This window comes from Pecten maximus, chromosome 5, assembly GCF_902652985.1.
Source record: "Pecten maximus chromosome 5, xPecMax1.1, whole genome shotgun sequence".
In the NCBI taxonomy this organism is placed as follows: domain Eukaryota; kingdom Metazoa; phylum Mollusca; class Bivalvia; order Pectinida; family Pectinidae; genus Pecten; species Pecten maximus.
The window spans coordinates 13,277,168-13,298,438 of NC_047019.1; the positions used below are offsets into that span (position 1 = coordinate 13,277,168).

The 21,271-nt window shown below is 35.9% G+C and overlaps 1 protein-coding gene across 2 annotated transcripts; it reads left to right on the plus strand.

Annotated features, from left to right (window-relative positions):
• The first annotated feature begins 362 nt into the window (after positions 1-362).
• On the plus strand, positions 363-20,715 carry LOC117327216 (beta-1,4-N-acetylgalactosaminyltransferase bre-4-like). Of its 2 annotated transcripts, none has more exons than XM_033884085.1 (9): positions 363-578; positions 2,255-2,608; positions 5,926-6,158; positions 10,049-10,236; positions 10,877-10,999; positions 11,199-11,303; positions 16,581-16,716; positions 17,472-17,548; positions 20,363-20,715. In XM_033884085.1, exons 2-8 carry the CDS (start codon positions 2,290-2,292, stop codon positions 17,481-17,483), a joined length of 1,116 nt encoding a protein of 371 aa, XP_033739976.1. In that variant the 5' UTR covers positions 363-578; positions 2,255-2,289; the 3' UTR covers positions 17,484-17,548; positions 20,363-20,715. The 2 variants fall into 2 exon arrangements, with proteins under 2 accessions (XP_033739976.1, XP_033739975.1); XM_033884084.1 differs by having other exon boundaries at positions 20,369-20,715.
• Positions 20,716-21,271: the final 556 nt, after the last annotated feature.

The following is a 21,271-nucleotide window of genomic DNA, read 5'->3' on the forward strand; positions in this document are numbered from 1 at the left end:
ATGAGAGTACTGTCCACTAATGAGTACTGAGGTTCATATAAACTAAATTAGCGTGCATATAACCACCATTTACCATCGCGTATGTAATTGAAACACTATTCCACGGCGATTGTAAAGGAAGATTGGGGGTTTCCATGAAGACAGCTTAAGATTTAATTTCTTGGTCCTGCAAAACAATATGGCTGCACTATTTCGTATACGCGATAGCATTAAGACAATGGTTTTAAGCAAGATTAGATACTACAGGTACCTAAGCCCTAACTTGTACATATGAGCATGGGTCACAGATAACACATACCTGGTGATTTTACCTGCTAGAAGAGATCGACAAACACTGTTATCGGCAAGACACGTCACAAGCAGAATTTTATCTAACAATATCACCAAGCACAAACCGGAAGTAGACACCATATTGGATAGAAAATGGAAGTATTAAAGCAAAATTTGATTGTAACGTTACATCGTTTTATTACGAAGTGAATTGTGTAACCTAAATCTTTAATTATGAATCGGACACGACATTTGACCACCGGTCACAACAAATGCCGTGAATAATCTCCACACAAAGGAACGAAAAGGTAAACAGAGAGAGACATTATTTGTGTATTTCGCTGTCTTTAGAACTGAGTAGTCTCATTATTATTAACGATTTGCTATTATCATAATTAGTATGTAAATATTGGAATTATTCATTTTTCATCGAGCACATTAACAATAGACTGTCTGTGGTATTCAGAATTAATTGTTTAAAGGTATAATACTCTAGACTGAATCTGAATCATAACATCACGTTAGTTCCTGTATATGTGCCATGCATGCTACAAGGCTGTGCCTTGTAGTAGTATTGAAGACAACGATATTCTATCTTGATTATTAAATATTACGATTTATTACATTTTTACCAGTGAAATATCAAAAATTATTCATTCTATAAAAGTGATATTTTTCACTTGTGAAAAATATCATATTTACCACTAGTGAAAAATATCACTTTTGCTGATTTGACCAATCAAATAAATGATTAGAAAATACCAAAATAATTGACCAATCAGAGAGCCCGACATATATCTCAGCACCTGGACAGGGGGAGCTACATTTTTTGTTTACAAATTATCGCTGTAGGCCTAGTTAGCATACGGGGTAGGTTTTTCGTTGATAAAAAATGTAATAAACAGATGCGCACTCGTGAAAAATATCAAAATATTAGCCCCACTCGTGAAATATATTTGGTATTACTGAAGACACTGTTAGATATCCTCTATGCACTCAAAAAATATTATTTCTTTAGAAGGTAGTATTTAAGTAACCACTTAATCTGATATCATTTTAAATTTCATATCCATGATATTAAATATTTGTGTTAAATTGCAATTATGGTCCTCATGGTTTGCATCTGAATTTTCTACTACGAAGCTCTAAACCTGATGTGGTAGTATTTTAGTGTCGTTGTTGTCATTAATTGCAAGCTTGCTAAGTAGAGTTTGTGTACATTTACCTTTGTCATGTAAACAAACAATCTTATCCACAATATATATAATTAATCATTTCTAATAAAAATAATAATATCTATGTATATAAATGAATGTTAATTTAAGTTGCCGCACAAATAGATAGATTTAGTATTAGTTTCTTATTGATGATGATGATGATGATGATGATGATGATGATGATGATTGGCAAATTATGTTGTGTATATAAGGGTGTATGTGCGTATGTACACTGGTTTGAAGGTATATCTAAAACTCTGCACACACACAAAAAAAAGAATAAAAAAGGAAAAAAAACAAATTATATGTTAATTTATTTAACTGCATTACATGCATTTATTGAAAACACATTAACAAACAAAACAATTAATTAAACATGATATTATCTGCTACCAATCGCCTACACCGACATTAAGTAACCAATCAGTCATAAACAAACTGTTACTTCAATCGAATAGACAACCACAGTCGATTGAAATTAATATTTTTGACTACGCCTCGTACATGGTTGACTACCCGGTAATTGTGTTAATACGTAACATATGTTGCACCATTTCACAAGTTTCCATATTTCATTGTGAAAATAAAATAATTAATATGTTGATTCCATATGTTTGTATTGTAACATATGCTGCAGTATCTTGTCAATGGATTTGGTCTACAAATGGCAGACATACGGTAGAACATAGCATTGCCAGGATATATATGTACAACAATAAGTGTTTTTTTTCCTTTCATGGCTTAAGTGTTTTCTCTTCATCTTGCAGAAAATTTGGATTCGGAAGGAAGTTATACTCATACCATGACGGAACAGAAAAGATGCTGGTCAAACTGTTCTAGAGGCGATGCCTTTAAAAGCAGTATAATTGCGGTTTTAGTTTTAACAGCATTTAACCTGGTGATATATATGGCGTTTGAACATTTTGGATACTATGGGATTCACAGTAGAATGAATAATTTAATAACATATAGTGAAAATATATCAAATGAAGTAGAACGAATCGTTCAGCAATTTAATGGAAGCGTACTCTCAAATCGAAATATACATCTGGCTACAGAGGTTTATAGTAGTACAGGTCGGAGCTCACTACCAGATTGTCCGAAGACTCCTCCAAAACTAGGTAAAGTATTCATCTGTTAAATTATTCACCTTTAAAGTAACACATATTGTACACATGACTAAACCATCATGCTGAATATATTACATGTTCGATCGTGTTCTATTAACGTACATGTAGCTCTAATGGGTTGTTTACTGGGTGATTGTTAAGTCTAGCATTAGGGTAGACACAGGTTATGAGCATTTTAAACTGGCAGCGTGTATTACAGTATGACAAATTTGTTTAAGCAGGCATCCGTTATATGAAGTCGCGTGTGACATCATTCTTAAAAATGCATATGGACGTTTTTTTCCTGTGTTCTTCTTCTATGAATGCAAGTAGTTTTGAAAATAAATCAAAGCGCAATGAAACATAGATGTAGTATAATTAATATACCGATACCAATGTTATGTACGTTACTTGATAAATGTATAAATCATGTTTAAATATCCGCCTCCAGCAATGAATGGTCACATAAAAATCATTACAATCCTAGTCAGTAATGTGTTTGAAAGACTGCGCCATTGCTTCACTGGCATCAAAGCATATCATCAACCATTGACTTAACACGGATCTAATGACAAATTCATCATCGTAACATCACAGAGAAAATGATCAATCTATTTTAAATTTGCGCAAAAGGATCAAGCTAAACATGATTCATTGGTGGAAAATATCAAGTCAAAATTAAAAAAAAACATTTTCCAATGACGCAATATGGCGACAAAAGAATGAGTCGGTTTCTGAATCTTGGCTGACAAAGGAAAGAAACAGGGTTTCAAAGGAGACCTTTCAAAGAGATCGATAGGCAGAATTCTTACCTGTAATACTCTGATAAGAAAACAAAAGATCGATAATAACACCCTCCCAGCCCAGGTAGATAATCCGATATGTTGTTTGATCGAACGCCTGACATGCGGAAACTTGTTCACAGTTTGCTGCACACTAGGTAATTTTGACCACAGGAGACTGGTCGCAATCATGGGCTCAATTAACGTTAATGAGGGGTCTATGGTACTGTCAAGATTTCATGATTCAAGATTTGTATTACTATCTGACACACATGAGAGTGTGTAACAAGAGGTCAAACAACTGTACAGCAATGTTACAATTATAACATGACAATGTGAACAGATCATATGTATGGACATAATTGTTCTTGTTTCTTACTTTTCCATATAATGAATTGTGAAAATCTGGGAAATATGAATGTAGTAGAATATTAATTGATAATAAGTGGCAACTTCTACACTATAACATATAAATTCATACTTATAAAAAGTTATGTTTACAATATGCACAGGTAAATAACACCAAGCTTCATAAATTATACAGAGATTCATTGTAATTCTTACTACAAATAGCTTATTTGTCCTATAGACTGGTGGAAATCTGGGGAAAGTTATCGCCCCTTATGTGTACTATAATAATACACAATGTACTCATCTTCTTTACAATACAATATACTTAATGCCACTACTAAAAATAAAGTGTACAGTAGGCTAAAGTCTATATCGAAGCTACATGAAACATACTTAAAAATTCATTGTTGTGGGAAATAACTAGTGTAAGTACCTCTGGACTTTTGTAAATTTGGTCGTTATACGGAATAGCGGGTTGGTGGTATTACTGAAGCGACCAATACAAAGACTTCAAGTGAAAAATAACGGGAATGAAATAAGGTACCCTTGATGGTGGTCGTTAGCAATGCCCAATGTGCTTTTTCAAGTGATTTGTTTGTTACTCTCCAAACATGTATATTGTAAGGCATGACGAATTTATTTGCCATTTTCTGAAAGTACATCGTACCATGCACTTTACATAAGAAATAGTGTTTATGAGCAAGAGGAGACAGAACCGTGTCTTTTAAAGTATACAGACTGCATGATGTTTTTTTCTTTCTACTGGTGAATATCCAATGATATAGGGGCTGTATGAAGTTTCTTAGGCCAAGAGTAATTTTTTTTCTGATTTTTGATAGACTATTTCCACAGAGCTTGTTTCACTCATTTTACATATAGTTAAAATATATTGTTAATAGCTAGTTACTATGTTTACAACATATTTGATATATATTCAAAACGAAAAAGGAGAATTTTTGTTTCTCTGTGGGACATTTACAAGGGTATGTAATTAGAATATGTCTTCAGCGAATGTCTGTGTAGTTGTCTTCATAAGACCAGCTTAAGCAGTCTGATAATCACATATCATAAAACGTACGTTTGTTGGAAAAAAAACATTATACACTATTAACAGTGACGTTTGATTAAGGAGTGCAAGGCTGATCTCAACATTACAAATTATAAGATATCAATTATATATATATATACGTAAATAGTACGTCATACCTGTCGCATTTGGCATAAAGATTCTATATGGATTGATTTTTTCAATAGATTATATTATTTCATCAATATAAGACCTGATTTGCCATTGAAGTACTTATATGTATCTATCATCACATCATGACAGGATCTGGTTTCACCTATATATGATTTTCTTTGATTTACACTGTATTATTTGACTTCATTAATATATTATTAGATATCAGCTCTATATGTTTTGAATATACCATGATATAATTTTGTTTTTTCCTTATATGGATCTTATCATCATTTTTTTGTAGACAATATGATGGCAATATTGGATTAACATATTGATTACCCAAAATCCTATGATGAACAAAGTATATGGTACATGCATGATGTTTAAATTAAGTAAAATGTAAGAGCATACTTCGGTTAATTGATCTTAATACATGTGTTAATTCACTTTTATTGATGAGCTCTTTTCTCTATGAAATTATTATGCTGCTGTATGAGCCAGTCAAAAGCGACGTTACAAATGACGACGTTATTGGCTGATAACATACATTTTAAGCCAATGATAATGCGTGTTTTAAGTACAATTAAAGTATTTAAACATTAAACAGACTTTTTTGGAAAGTTATGGCTCTATAATTCTCACAAGATTGCAGACATTATTATGGCATTATACAAAAAGACGTCATTAAGTGATGACGTCACCAGCATTGTTCTTTATATCACTACACCAGTTAGACTTATGAGAGAATTATGGTCTGATAACAACATTTTGTTTGGTAAGGTTATATTTTGACATTCCGGAACAAATGAAAATATGTAATGATGAAACCAAATAAAATATTGGTGCAACCAAATAACATAATGACAGTATCGTGTTATATAATGACAAAAGCAAATCATATAATAAAGACATCTTATTATATTATAATAATGAAAACATTAATTCATACAATATCTTATTTTGCATAAGTGAGAGCTATGGAGTTCCATGAACAGATTGTATACTCATTACAGTTGGTCCTCTGGCTACATACAGGAAATCTCCATCGATTCCTGAGATAGAGAAGGAATATGCCTGGTTACATCCCGGTGGCCGTTATTCCCCTGTGGAGTGTCATAGTGAACACCGAGTGGCTGTTATCATTCCATATAGGAACAGAGAGGATCAGTTAAAGACATTTCTATATAACATCCATCCAATCCTACAGCGACAACAGATAAACTACGGAATTTACGTTATTGAACAGGTACAGATTTTCTTGTAACCACTCAGTATATTCTGGGAAAGTGACTTAACCAGGATTTGACCTAGATTTATAAGGCGGGTATCGTCGTAACCTAGATTTGCATGGCGGGTGTCGCCGTGACCTAGATTTGTATGGCGGGTGTCGTCGTAGCCTAGATTTGTTAGGGACGTGTCGTCGTAACCTAGATTTGTATGGCGGGTGTTGTCGTAATCTAGATTTGTATGGCACGTGTCGTCGTAACCTAGATTTGTATGGCACGTGTCGTCGTAACCTAGATTTGTATGGCGGGTGTTGTCGTAACCTAGATTTGTATGGCACGTGTCGTCGTAACCTAGATGTGTGTGGCACGTGTCGTCGTAACCTAGATTTGTATGGCACGTGTCGTCGTAACCTAGATGTGTATGACGGGTGTTGTCGTAACGTAGATTTGTATGGCGGGTGTCGTCGTAACCTAGATGTGTATGGCGGGTGTCGTCGTAACCTAGATTTGTATGGCACGTGTCGTCGTAACCTAGATTTGTATGGCGGGTGTTGTCGTTACCTAGATTTGTATGGCACGTGTCGTCGTAACCTAGATTTGTATGGCGGGTGTTGTCGTAACCTAGATTTGTATGGCACGTGTCGTCGTAACCTAGATGTGTATGGCACGTGTCGTCGTAACCTAGATGTGTATGGCACGTGTCGTCGTAACCTAGATTTGTATGACGGGTGTTGTCGTAACCTAGATTTGTATGGCACGTGTCGTCGTAACCTAGATATGTATGGCGGGTGTTGTCGTAACGTAGATTTGTATGGCGGGTGTCGTCGTAACCTAGATGTGTATGGCGGGTGTCGTCGTAACCTAGATTTGTATGGCACGTGTCGTCGTAACCTAGATTTGTATGGCGGGTGTTGTCGTAACCTAGATTTGTATGGCACGTGTCGTCGTAACCTAGATTTGTATGACGGGTGTCGTCGTAACCTAGATTTGTATGGCGGGTGTCGTCGTAACCTAGATTTGTATGGCATGTGTCGTCGTAACCTAGATTTGTATGACGGGTGTCGTCGTAACCTAGATGTGTATGGCACGTGTCGTCGTAACCTAGATTTGTATGACGGGTGTTGTCGTAACCTAGATTTGTATGGCGGGTGTCGTCGTAACCTAGATGTGTATGGCACGTGTCGTCGTAACCTAGATTTGTATGGCACGTGTCGTCGTAACCTAGATTTGTATGGCGGGTGTTGTCGTAACCTAGATTTGTATGGCACGTGTCGTCGTAACTTAGATTTGTATGGCGGGTGTTGTCGTAACCTAGATTTGTATGTCACGTGTCGTCGTAACCTAGATTTGTATGGCGGGTGTCGTCGTAACCTAGATTTGTATGGCACGTGTCGTCGTAACCTAGATTTGTATGGCACGTGTCGTCGTAACCTAGATTTGTATGGCACGTGTCGTCGTAACCTAGATGTGTATGGCACGTGTCGTCGTAAACTAGATTTGTATGGCACGTGTCGTCGTAACTTAGATTTGTTTAGCGGGTGTCGTCGTAACCTAGATTTGTATGGCGGGTGTCGTCGTAACCTAGATGTATGGCGGGTGTCGTCGTTAACTAAATTTGTATGGCGGGTGTCGTCGTGACCTAGATTTTATGTCGGTTGTCGTCGTGACCTATATTTGTATAGCGGGTGTTGTCGAGACCTAGAGTTGTATGGCGGGTGTCGTCGTAACCTAGATTTGTATGACGGATGTCGTCGTAACCTAGATTTGTATTGCGGGTGTCGTCGTGGCCTAGATTTGTATGGCGGGTGTTGTCGTAACCTAGATTTGTATGGCACGTGTCGTCGTAACCTAGATTTGTATGGCGGGTGTTGTCGTAACCTAGATTTGTATGGCACGTGTCGTCGTAACCTAGATGTGTATGGCACGTGTCGTCGTAAACTAGATTTGTATGGCACGTGTCGTCGTAACTTAGATTTGTATAGCGGGTGTCGTCGTAACCTAGATTTGTATGGCGGGTGTCGTCGTAACCTAGATGTATGGCGGGTGTCGTCGTTAACTAAATTTGTATGGCGGGTGTCGTCGTGACCTAGATTTTATGTCGGTTGTCGTCGTGACCTATATTTGTATAGCGGGTGTTGTCGAGACCTAGAGTTGTATGGCGGGTGTCGTCGTAACCTAGATTTGTATGACGGATGTCGTCGTAACCTAGATTTGTATTGCGGGTGTCGTCGTGGCCTAGATTTGTATGGCGGGTGTCGCCGATGAAAAAGAAGACACGTATATATATCCTTTGGTTTTATACTCCTTTTACGTTTTCAAATATCTACTTGCAAATCTATATTTTTGTTCGTATTGGACATCATTTAATTGATTTTGAGTTTTATAGTTTCGTTGTTGTTGTTGTTGTTGTTGTTGTTGTTGTTGTTGTTGTTGTTGTTGTTGTTGTTGTTGTTGTTGTTGTTGTTGTTGTTGTTGTGCAGTATCGTCACTCTATCGATGAAGCAGAAGACGATTTTTTGTAACAATGACTATTTGTCCAAAAACATGCCTGTATTTAACAATATTTTACTTGTTTAATTTATCTATTCGTCATCGCATAAGCAATCAAACTGTTTAATCAATACATTCATAGATTCGTGTACAAAAGGCAGACGGCTTGATAAGCTATGTATTTTTATACATTTATCAAACATGTTGTTGGGTTTTTTTGAAGTCGATTCGTTATACAGCTGTTCAATTTACACCGTGTGGTTACAAATTGTTTTTTAATGAAGCTGTCCTTATTTTATTGTTGACATGGTATCGTAAACCTGCCTATGATCGATTGATTAGCTCTGTGTTTATGTTGACAAAACTATAACTGTATAATTTCTGAAGATTATAACAAACATACTGCAGTTTGATTTGATGTAGCTTGGGGCTTATTGTGAGTATCAAAATCCCAACAGCGTCGACAGTGTATAAATGTGCTTCTCATGAAACAATATTACTCCGACAGTATGGAAATATATCTTAACCAACAAAAACAAAACAATAAGGCGACCTAATAAAAATCCATTATAAAACATGTCCACTGTTACATACAGGCTAGATAAGAAGAACACAATATAGGTTTTCTGATGCAAACAAACTCATTAATAAAATGGTTATAGCAAAAGTACATGTAACTTTTAGTGCTACATAACAATATACAATAGCATATTCTGGTTATCAATCGAGCATAATAACTCGATGCCGAGGATGAAGCATCTTTAAAGGGACCATAATGTATCGTATTAATGCAATGCCCTCGGCTATTTGCTTGCAGACAATCAAGCGTCCGAATAACTGGAGTTAACTTATCACATTTTTGTAAAAAAAAAAAAAAAAAATGACAACGATTGTAAGCTTTTATCTTTCATTGATAACCAATGATTTGAAATACACGTAATTTTTGGAACCTCGTTTTCACCGAGCGAACATTTGTCACGTGGACAAACAGAAAAGTGTATTACTTTTAACATACTTTTAAATGTTTTAGTGTGTCTAATCGGTTATAAGGGTGATCGTCTAAGGATCCGGTCCCTTTAAATGTCAGGCCTACACCTGTATGGTGTAGTATGTATTGAATTTCCCTGACTTTCCTTCCAGACTGTGTTACATTTAGCCAGTATCATCATTGAAGAGTTCTAAGATGACGTAATCGCAGATGTGATGGAGTCTAATTCAGCGTTCGGCGACATTTTATGACAGTTCCCCCATCGAAATTCCAAGATTTGGCCAAGCGTGCTTTTAGCACGAATTTTTAGGGACTTGTAATATTAATTAATTATCTGATGAAGTGAATTATGTAATCAATCCTGTAATTTCTTTTCCGTCATACTATACGGTTATTTAATTCCAAACGCTTTTTGTATTTTGTCTTGTATAGTCTGGAAACAACACATTTAACCGAGCGCTACTGATGAACATTGGTTACGCGGAATCCGTGAAGATATATGACTACAATTGCTTTGTATTCCATGACGTCGACCTAATACCGGAAGATGACAGGATCCATTATGGATGTGGGAAACAGCCACGCCATCTGTCGGCAGCTATTGATAAATTTCAATACAGGTAAAACAATCGATAAAATGTAATTCAGTAGATACAAATTATATCGTTATCAGCACTACTATTGATTGACACCAGTTGTCTTGTCTGTGCTGATTGTAGCCGTTAACAACGATAAAAGTGATATCGACACATTCTTTAGAAATCCAATCAAACAGTAATTGACCGCCGTGTAAAATACCATAATTTGATTTAAAAATCAATACAAAGAGCGCAAATACATATATTGAAAAAAATGAATATAAACAGATGCCATTTAACTATTACAATGAGAATACGACTTGGCGTTATGGACTACATGTAGTAAGTGTCTATTTCTTCGTCATCAGCGACTACACATCGGGTCAAAGAAATGCACATACGAGAATATCTGCAAAATATTTAATTTTCTTTAAATGTTTCTAAAAATAAAATACCATAGTCTTTGTATTTCAATAGCTCTCGAAATTGAATTCAGAATTTGTACAGAGATTCTCAGCGATACATTTCCATTTTGTTTTGATTTACATCCGGGTATCTCAGTGTCATGTTTCAATTAATTACCGTTTCATTTTATTATTTTATTTTCATTGTATTATATATAGGTATCGCAAATAATCACGTAGTTTAAGTTTATTAATAATTTAATCATTCTTTTTTTCAGACTTCCATATGGAAACATATTCGGAGGCGTTTCTCAATTATCCAAAGACGTCTTTGTAAAGATAAACGGATTCTCGAACAAATATTTCGGTTGGGGAGGGGAGGATGACGACTTAAGCGCGAGGTGAGAGAACCTGTATTGGAAATGTTTTCAATATTAATTATGAAACAATTCCTCATACTCCAACGAAGAGTTGGTTTTTGCTTACTCTCATTCTTTGTACTCTGATGTAGATATTTTTTAATATAAGTTACATGGCTGAGTTATGTATTCTGATGTAAAGATTGAATAACTTTTAATAATTATTTATTGTCATTGTCAGAGTCCGATCTGAAGGTTTCCGAGTGGAGCGGTACCCTATGAATATCGCCAGATACAAGATGTTTAAACATCAGCATGAGAGTAGTAACTCACAGAACCCCAATAGGTAGGTATATATACAGTTATAACTACCAGATCTCACCCCAATAGGTAGGTATATATACAGTTATAACTACCAGATCTCACCCCAATAGGTAGGTATATATACAGTTATAACTACCAGATCTCCGTGAGAGTAGTAACTCACAGAACCCCAATAGGTAGGTATATATACAGTTATAACTACCAGATCTCACCCCAATAGGTAGGTATATATACAGTTATAACTACCAGATCTCACCCCAATAGGTAGGTATATATACAGTTATAACTACCAGATCTCACCCCAATAGGTAGGTATATATACAGTTATAACTACCAGATCTCCGTGAGAGTAATAATTCACAGAACCCCAATAGGTAGGTATATATACAGTTATAACTACCAGATCTCACCCCAATAGGTAGGTATATATACAGTTACAACTACCAGATCTCACCCCAATAGGTAGGTATATATACAGTTATAACTACCAGATCTCACCCCAATAGGTAGGTATATATACAGTTATAACTACCAGATCTCAGTGAGAGTAGTAACTCACAGAACCCCAATAGGTAGGTATATATACAGTTACAACTACCAGATCTCACCCCAATAGGTAGGTATATATACAGTTATAACTACCAGATCTCACCCCAATAGGTAGGTATATATACAGTTATAACTACCAGATCTCCGTGAGAGTAGTAACTCACAGAAACCCAATAGGTAGGTATATATACAGTTATAACTACCAGATCTCACCCAATAGGTAGGTATATATACAGTTATAACTACCAGATCTCACCCCAATAGGTAGGTATATATACAGTTATAACTACCAGATCTCACCCCAATAGGTAGGTATATATACAGTTATAACTACCAGATCTCACCCCAATAGGTAGGTATATATACAGTTATAATTACCAGATCTCCGTGAGAGTAATAACTCACAGAACCCCAATAGGTAGGTATATATACAGTTATAACTACCAGATCTCACCCCAATAGGTAGGTATATATACAGTTATAACTACCAGATCTCACCCCAATAGGTAGGTATATATACAGTTATAACTACCAGATCTCACCCTAATAGGAAGGTATATCAATAGTACTATTGTGTACAACCCTAATGGGTGGGTATATATACAGTTACAACTACCAGATCTCACCCCAATAGGTAGGTATATATACAGTTACAACTACCAGATCTCCGTGAGAGCAATAACTCACAGAACCCCAATAGGTAGGTACATATACAGTTATAACTACCAGATCTCACCCCAATAGGTAGGTATATATACAGTTATAACTACCAGATCTCACCCCAATAGGTAGGTATATATACAGTTATAACTACCAGATCTCACCCCAATAGGTAGGTATATATACAGTTAAAACTACCAGATCTCACCCCAATAGGTAGGTATATATACAGTTATAACTACCAGATCTCACCCCAATAGGTAGGTATATATACAGTTATAACTACCAGATCTCCGTGAGAGCAGTAACTCACAGAACCCCAGTAGGTAGGTATATATACAGTTACAACTACCAGATATCTGTGAGAGTAATAACTCACAGAACCCCAATAGGTAGGTATATATACAGTTATAACTACCAGATCTCCGTGAGAGTAGTAACTCACAGAACCCCAATAGGTAGGTATATATACAGTTATAACTACCAGATCTCCGTGAGAGTAGTAACTCACAGAACCCCAATAGGTAGGTATATATATAGAGGTTACACAACGAGTGGTTGTTGGATATGGAATTTATTTCACACGAGTAAGTTATTTTTTAAAAGTTATAAAAGACACGAGCTTTAGCGAGTGTTTTTTGCAACTTTTAAAAAATAACTTACGAGTGTGAAATAAATTCCATATCCAACAATTTCGAGTCGTGTGACCTGTTTCTACCACAATAATATCGGCTTGAATCAAAGGGAAACGTGGCCAAGTATAATTTCGCGTATGCAAATAAAGTGTACCGGTGACGTCCGGGACCCGGTGATGTGACGTCATTAGATTATTGATGACGTCAATAACAATTGCAGCTTGGGTCAAAGTTCACCGTGTTAGCCAATCAAAATGCGTACAGAGTTTATACCACGTGTGGTATAAACAGATTGTTAATCAACAGCTGTAATGATTAACTGATGGTCTGAGAGTTGAATAACACAGGGTATTGTGGTAGAAAGTTATAACTACCAGATCTCACCCCAATAGGTAGGTATATATACAGTTACAACTAACAGATCTCCGTGAGAGTAGTAACTCACAGAACCCCAATAGGTAGGTATATATACAGTTACAACTACCAGATGCCGTGAGAGTAATAACTCACAGAACCCCATTAGGTAATAGGTAGATATATATACAGTTACAACTACCAGATCTCACCCCAATAGGTAGGTATATATACAGTTACAACTACCAGATCTCCGTGAGTGTAGTAACTCACAGAACCCCAATAGGTAGGTATATATACAGTTACAACTACCAGATCTCCGTGAGTGTAGTAACTCACAGAACCCCAATAGGTAGGTATATATATACAGTTACAACTACCAGATCTCCGTGAGAGCAGTAACTCACAGAACCCCAATGGGTAGGTATATATACAGTTATAACTACCAGATCTCACCCCAATAGGTAGGTATATATACAGTTATAACTACCAGATCTCAGTGAGAGTAATAACTCACTAAACCCCATTAGGTAGGTATATATACAGTTATAACTACCAGATCTCACCCCAATAGGTAGGTATATATACAGTTATAACTACCAGATCTCACCCCAATAGGTAGGTATATATACAGTTATAACTACCAGATCTCACCCCAATAGGTAGGTATATATACAGTTATAACTACCAGATCTCACCCCAATAGGTAGGTATATCAATAGTACTATTGTGTACAACCCTAATGGGTGGGTATATATACAGTTACAACTACCAGATCTCACCCCAATAGGTAGGTATATATACAGTTACAACTACCAGATCTCCGTGAGAGCAGTAACTCACAGAACCCCAATAGGTAGGTACATATACAGTTCTAACTACCAGATCTCACCCCAATAGGTAGGTATATATACAGTTACAACTACCAGATCTCACCCCAATAGGTAGGTATATATACAGTTATAACTACCAGATCTCACCCCAATAGGTAGGTATATATACAGTTATAACTACCAGATCTCCGTGAGAGTAATAACTCACAGAACCCCAATAGGTAGGTATATATACAGTTATAACTACCAGATATCCGTGAGAGTAGTAACTTACAGAACCCCAATAGGTAGGTATATATACAGTTACAACTACCAGATCTCACCCCAATAGGTAGGTATATATACAGTTATAACTACCAGATCTCACCCCAATAGGTAGGTATATATACAGTTATAACTACCAGATATCCGTGAGAGTAGTAACTCACAGAACCCCAATAGGTAGGTATATATACAGTTATAACTACCAGATCTCACCCCAATAGGTAGGTATATATACAGTTATAACTACCAGATCTCACCCCAATAGGTAGGTATATATACAGTTATAACTACCAGATCTCACCCCAATAGGTAGGTATATATACAGTTATAACTACCAGATCTCACCCCAATAGGTAGGTATAGAAACAGTTATAACTACCAGATCTCCGTGAGAGTAATAACTAACAGAACCCCAATAGGTAGGTATATATACAGTTATAATTACCAGATCTCACCCCAATAGGTAGGTATAGAAACAGTTATAACTACCAGATCTCCGTGAGAGTAATAACTTACAGAACCCCAATAAGTAGGTATATATACAGTTATAACTACCAGATCTCACCCCAATAGGTAGGTATATATACAGTTACAACTACCAGATCTCACCCCAATAGGTAGGTATATATACAGTTACAACTACCAGATCTCCGTGAGAGTAGTAACTCACAGAACCCCAATAGGTAGGTATATATACAGTTACAGCAACCTGATCTCACCCCAATAGGTAGGTATATATACAGTTATAACTACCAGATCTCCGTGAGTGTAGTAACTCACAGAACCCCTTTAGGTAGGTATATATACAGTTATAACTACCAGATCTCACCCCAATAGGTAGGTATATATACAGTTACAACTACCAGATCTCACCCCAATAGGTAGGTATATATACAGTTACAACTACCAGATCTCACCCATGTATATACAGTTATAACTACCAGATCTCACCCCAATAGGTAGGTATATATACAGTTACAACTACCAGATCTCACCCCAATAGGTAGGTATATATACAGTTACAACTACCAGATCTCACCCCAATAGGTAGGTATATATACAGTTACAACTACCAGATCTCACCTCAATAGGTAGGTATATATACAGTTACAACTACCAGATCTCACCCCAATAGGTAGGTATATATACAGTTATAACTACCAGATCTCACCCCAATAGGTAGGTATATATACAGTTATAACTACCAGATCTCCGTGAGAGCAGTAACTCACAGAACCCCATTAGGTAGGTATATATACAGTTACAACTACCAGATCTCACCCCAATAGGTAGGTATATATACAGTTACAACTACCAGATCTCACCCCAATAGGTAGGTATATATACAGTTACAACTACCAGATCTCACCCCAATAGGTAGGTATATATACAGTTATAACTACCAGATCTCACCCCAATAGGTAGGTATATATACAGTTATAACTACCAGATCTCCGTGAGTGTAGTAACTCACAGAACCCCATTAGGTAGGTATATATACAGTTATAACTACCAGATCTCACCCCATTAGGTAGGTATATATACAGTTATAACTACCAGATCTCACCCCAATAGGTAGGTATATATACAGTTATAACTACCAGATATCCGTGAGAGTAGTAACTCACAGAACCCCATTAGGTAGGTATATATACAGTTATAACTACCAGATCTCACCCCAATAGGTAGGTATATATACAGTACTATTGTGTACAATGTCCAGATCTCAGATCATAAATGCAATGCTCAAACATTATTAACACAATATAGAGGTAGATATAACCATCATCTCTGGGACCATGGACTTAACATGTTAAAACTGGCATACATTAAATCATACAAATGATACTTACAACTACCAGACATCAGCAATTAAGCCATATTCTACCATGTTTGCTATGCAACGCCAGTTTTGATTGGTTTAAAACCATGTATTATTTTCCAATAACCCACCTACTTTTATGTCTGTATTCAACGATAAATCCCCAAGTCCTTTTCTTTCAGATTTCATCTCCTTCAACAAGCGACAAAGAGATATAAAACAGACGGACTGAACAGTTTAAAATACAGGGTGTTAAATATAGCCTACAACAAGCTGTATACGATGGTGACAGTAGAAGTCAAAAAGTCAGATTACAAGGTAGGGGGCGCTCTTCAGTCATCCGTGTGAAAACGTATATATATATTACATATATATATCAATGTTTAATTCCTTTTAGGGCATTTTCAGATTTTTCATGAGTTTGGCCAAATATGTATGGGTGTATGACAAAAAATGACCTCAGAACCTCCGTCTTAAATTGTAATATGTGTAATAGTTTATGAATGACATAACTGTTTTTGGTACGTCTGTAAAGATATTACCAGTTTTTCTCTCCTTTTTCTTCTTTCTTTTACAATATCTATACTAACCTATGCATACTACACTTCTGTAGTTTCTTTAAACCTTAACAATAAAATAAAATTTAAAAAAAACAAAATAGCAGGAGGACTTTTTAACACGATATGTTTCGTATTATATTTCGTATACAAACCAATATACTGCTTTCAGGTATTATTTTTTACCTTACTGTTTAACATTTAAATAAATAAATATGTATGAAAATAATGGAAACACCCAATCTTTTTTTTACAGAGGTATATTTTTCAGTCACTAACAGATACATAATTTTTCATAAGAATAGTATTGCGTATTTTAAACGAAATTAGGCAGATCACATTTGAAATGTAAATGTATCTATATAATTATGTAGTTAATTACAATTTAGTTGCAATGTATTTGGTAAATTCGAAAAAAAAATACATAGTTATAGTGTATATAATTGTATATTATTTATAATATCCATTGCTTTTTGGGTTTACTTAGGCTAGCTGTCCCATTTTTTTTCATTTCAGTTAAAAAGGTGATGACCTCGCCAGGATTGAGGTGGGAACACGTGTTCAATACTGTGCGCTCTCAGAAGATCGTTATGTTTATCACATACCTATGTAATCTTACAATAGTGATACAACAAATTTCGGTGGATGTTTTCTGTCGGTTTGTATCACACATGTGTGATACAAGATGTTGTATCACCATACTAGCCGGAACTACTTTTAAGGGGAATTCCCTTTTCCATGAAACTAAAAATAGAAAGTTCACTGGAAGAAATAAAGTGACGCTGTATCTTACAACATTGATTAAAAATTATAAAAACTTTTTTTTTTTAAATAAATCTATTTAATTACAAATAAAAATCAATTACTTGAATATTTTAAATGTACGTTTATTTCTCTTAAATAAATATTGTCCTCCCGACATTATCTGTCGTCTGCTAGAGTCTGTTTGACAGCTCATAGTCTATCATCACAACATGGAACTTTCGGACGTTAACTTTGAAATTCTTCATGATATTATATTTGATGAAGTGGATAACGAGGAAGGGTTTGTAAAAGACGAAGAAAATCACATTGTTCCTTCACAGCAGCCCGTACAAACATCTAACCCCTCATTACCTGCGTCTTCTCTCCAAGTTATGCCTGTCCCCCCCCCCCCCCCCCCCCCCCCCCCCCCCCCGACGAAAACAGGCAATTAAAATGGGGGGATCTTGAACTGAAAACTGACGAAAACGGCCAAGAATATTTGGAATTTAATGAAAGATCAACAAAAACTCGTGGAGGCAATTCAACTCACCAGAGGTCATTTAATCCAAAACTTTTTGTAAATCCCGAGAATTCATCCAGATGTCCAATCAAATCATTTAAACTTTACGCGAAACACAGGCCACACGAAATGAACACTGCAGAATATCCCTTTTATCTTGCTGTCAATCACAACGAGAACGGTAAACGTTGGTTTAAAAATCAGCCAATGGGGGAAAATAAGCTTTCTGATATGATGAAAACCATGGCAAACAATGCCGGCCTTCTTGGAAAAAAGACCAACCAATCCCTCCGAAAAACTCTGTGCACAAAACTTTTGCATTCTGGCGTAGCACCGACAACAATCATGCAGTTGAGTGGTCATAAAAATGTCAACAGTGTGAATAATATTATGCAGTGGCATCCATGCAGCAGCAACGAGAAATGTGCGAACTTCTACAAAATGTCCCCGAAACATCTTTGTCAACAAAGTCTGTCCGATCGACAATTTCTCGTAGTGAAGTGGCAAAGAGAAATATCCAGTTATGAAAACGCGGTCGAACCAGTTAAAAATCCAATGCCAAGGTCATCTGAAGATTGTCAAAATCTTGCCACGGGAATGTTTTCTGGGGCAAATATTAGGGCAAATTTGTTGCAAATAAACTGGTTTAGGTTTGGGTTTATGGTTTAAACCTGGTTTTCAAAACGGTTTGTAAACTAAAACTAGTTTGCTCTTGAGAAACAAATGCGAAATTCTAGTTTTCAATATGGTGTCTTTGGGAGAAAAAGCTTCAGAGCAGTATTTGAAACGTTAATACCTCATGAACGCACAAAAATCCCCCGAATCCCAAATTATGTTGAAGACATACTTCCACAATTCAATGCAATGACAGGGAAACGCATGCAGTTCTAGCAGACTTTCTTTCAAACACAAGGGAAAACTGTCATACCAATGGGAAAACAATTATTATATTTATAATTTATATTTTATTTGTCCAGTCAAATGACACTACAAGCCATAGCTGGCAAATTTGGAGCACGTAGCGCACTTCAAGAGCACATTCTGCATGTGTGTTGACAACATTCGCCATCTTGTTTTCAGAAACGAAACCTTCCAAACCACAACCGGTGGTGGTTTGAATGGTTTAATAAACTAGTTTAGGTTTATCAGAAACAAATGAATGAACCGGTTTCAGTTTAAATGTGGTTTGAAACTGGTTTACTCAACAAATGGAAAGTTTACAGAACCGGTTCGAAACTAAAACTGGTTTTAGGAGAACAAATTCGCCCTTACTGGCGGCACATTTAACATTTCCTTTTAAATATCTTCCCATTCTTCCTCTCAAGTTATATCTCCTCCTAGGAAATATCGTAGAATCCTACGAATCACTGACGATGACGATGACTCGGTGTGACATGTCACTTGTTTTTGTGAATGAATTGCACGCGCTGTGACGTAGTCGCTCAACGACAGCCCATCAGCTATATGTCTAGGTATGGAGAATGTGTTTGATGCCATCGATATATAGGTTTAATTTGATTATTTTACTATATCCATGCTTAACTAATGCTAAATCAAATTAAATTAAACAGTATTTGTAAAGTTTGCTGCTTGAAGTAAACGATGTTGTATTTTAAATCATAATTAAATGCCGAACACTTTCACTGACAGTTGGGAGAATTTATTAAAATATATCTGATTGAAAATAAATGATTTCGCATCAATTAGTGCTGTGATTTTCCTTTACATTTTCAGTTTGAAAACAGAAGGGAGTTAATATCAGTACAAAAATATTGATCAAGTGTAAACTGCCTAGATCTGTCAACTAGGCCTACGCTTTTAATCAGTTGACAAACTATAATGATGACGAGTTGACGATATGACGATTTTTTTTCTTCATTGAAAACGAAAATAATACATAGTGATGTGACGCCACTTGAAACCGCAAATGGATTCCATAATTAAGGAAAGTTGTAATTAATAAAGGTATGTGATAAAAGCAAAACCACCCATATGTGTTGATCTGTCGAGTCGGATCGCCCTCGTTTCTTGCGCGGAGGAAAAATATCACTCGTGTGCTCCGCACACTCGTGATATTTTCCTCCGCGCAAGAAACTCGGGCGATCCGACTCGACAGATCAACACATATGGGTGGTTTTGCTTATATATATATGCCAAACACGGTCTCTTTCTGCTTCTGCTAAGAACATTTTGAATAATTCCAAAGCGTTGGAATTTTGAAGAAAAAAAAGAAATGATTAAAACCTCTTCATTTTTTTTTACAATGGGAGTGAGAGTAGAACTGACATTTCCTTCTGAATATGGCGTATAACACACCGGAGACTTGTTTTCCGTATTAATGTTGTTCATTTCATGTTCAAATATGTTTCTGAAATATTTTTGTGTTTTGTGTACGGCACATTATATTTTTATTAAGTTAGTTTTGAATTGATCACAACCGTTTTTTGTTTGTTTTTGTTTGTTTTTGGTTTTTAAAGAATAGTTCCAAGTTAAAAGGAATAGAGGGGTAAGTTTGATTTTAGAGGAATCTAGATCAGCATTATAAAGTTTTACTGCCGATAAAACACTATGATATTTGAGAAAAATAAGTCTGCATTTGATAGACTGTAGCTATATATATATAGGTTTTACTTAAAGTATATATAATTTCTAGGTAAGAAGTTATTGGCCATTTTCTCTTTAAAAAATATGATGATTCTACGTAAGAGCATCTGTTTTTCTTCTGATTAATGTTTTGTTCCCTTTGAAAACGTATCAACAATGTCCTTCGTTGTAGCTATCAAGGGCGTAACGATTATAGGTTGTATAGCGATATTAATAGAAAGCAGCTGGAGCATAATATTGCTTATTGACAACAAAGAAACTCAGTATCTGTAGATGTTTGTGCAGACAGATGTCCGTCTGGTATGTCTGGTATGTTTATACACGTTTTTCATTGGTACAATAATTCTGTCCACGGAGTATTGTATTAAAAACCACTGGGTAAAATGTCAACATAACTTAACAGTATTGCTCTTCGCAATTCTTTTAATTTTTACTCTTTTTTTTACGA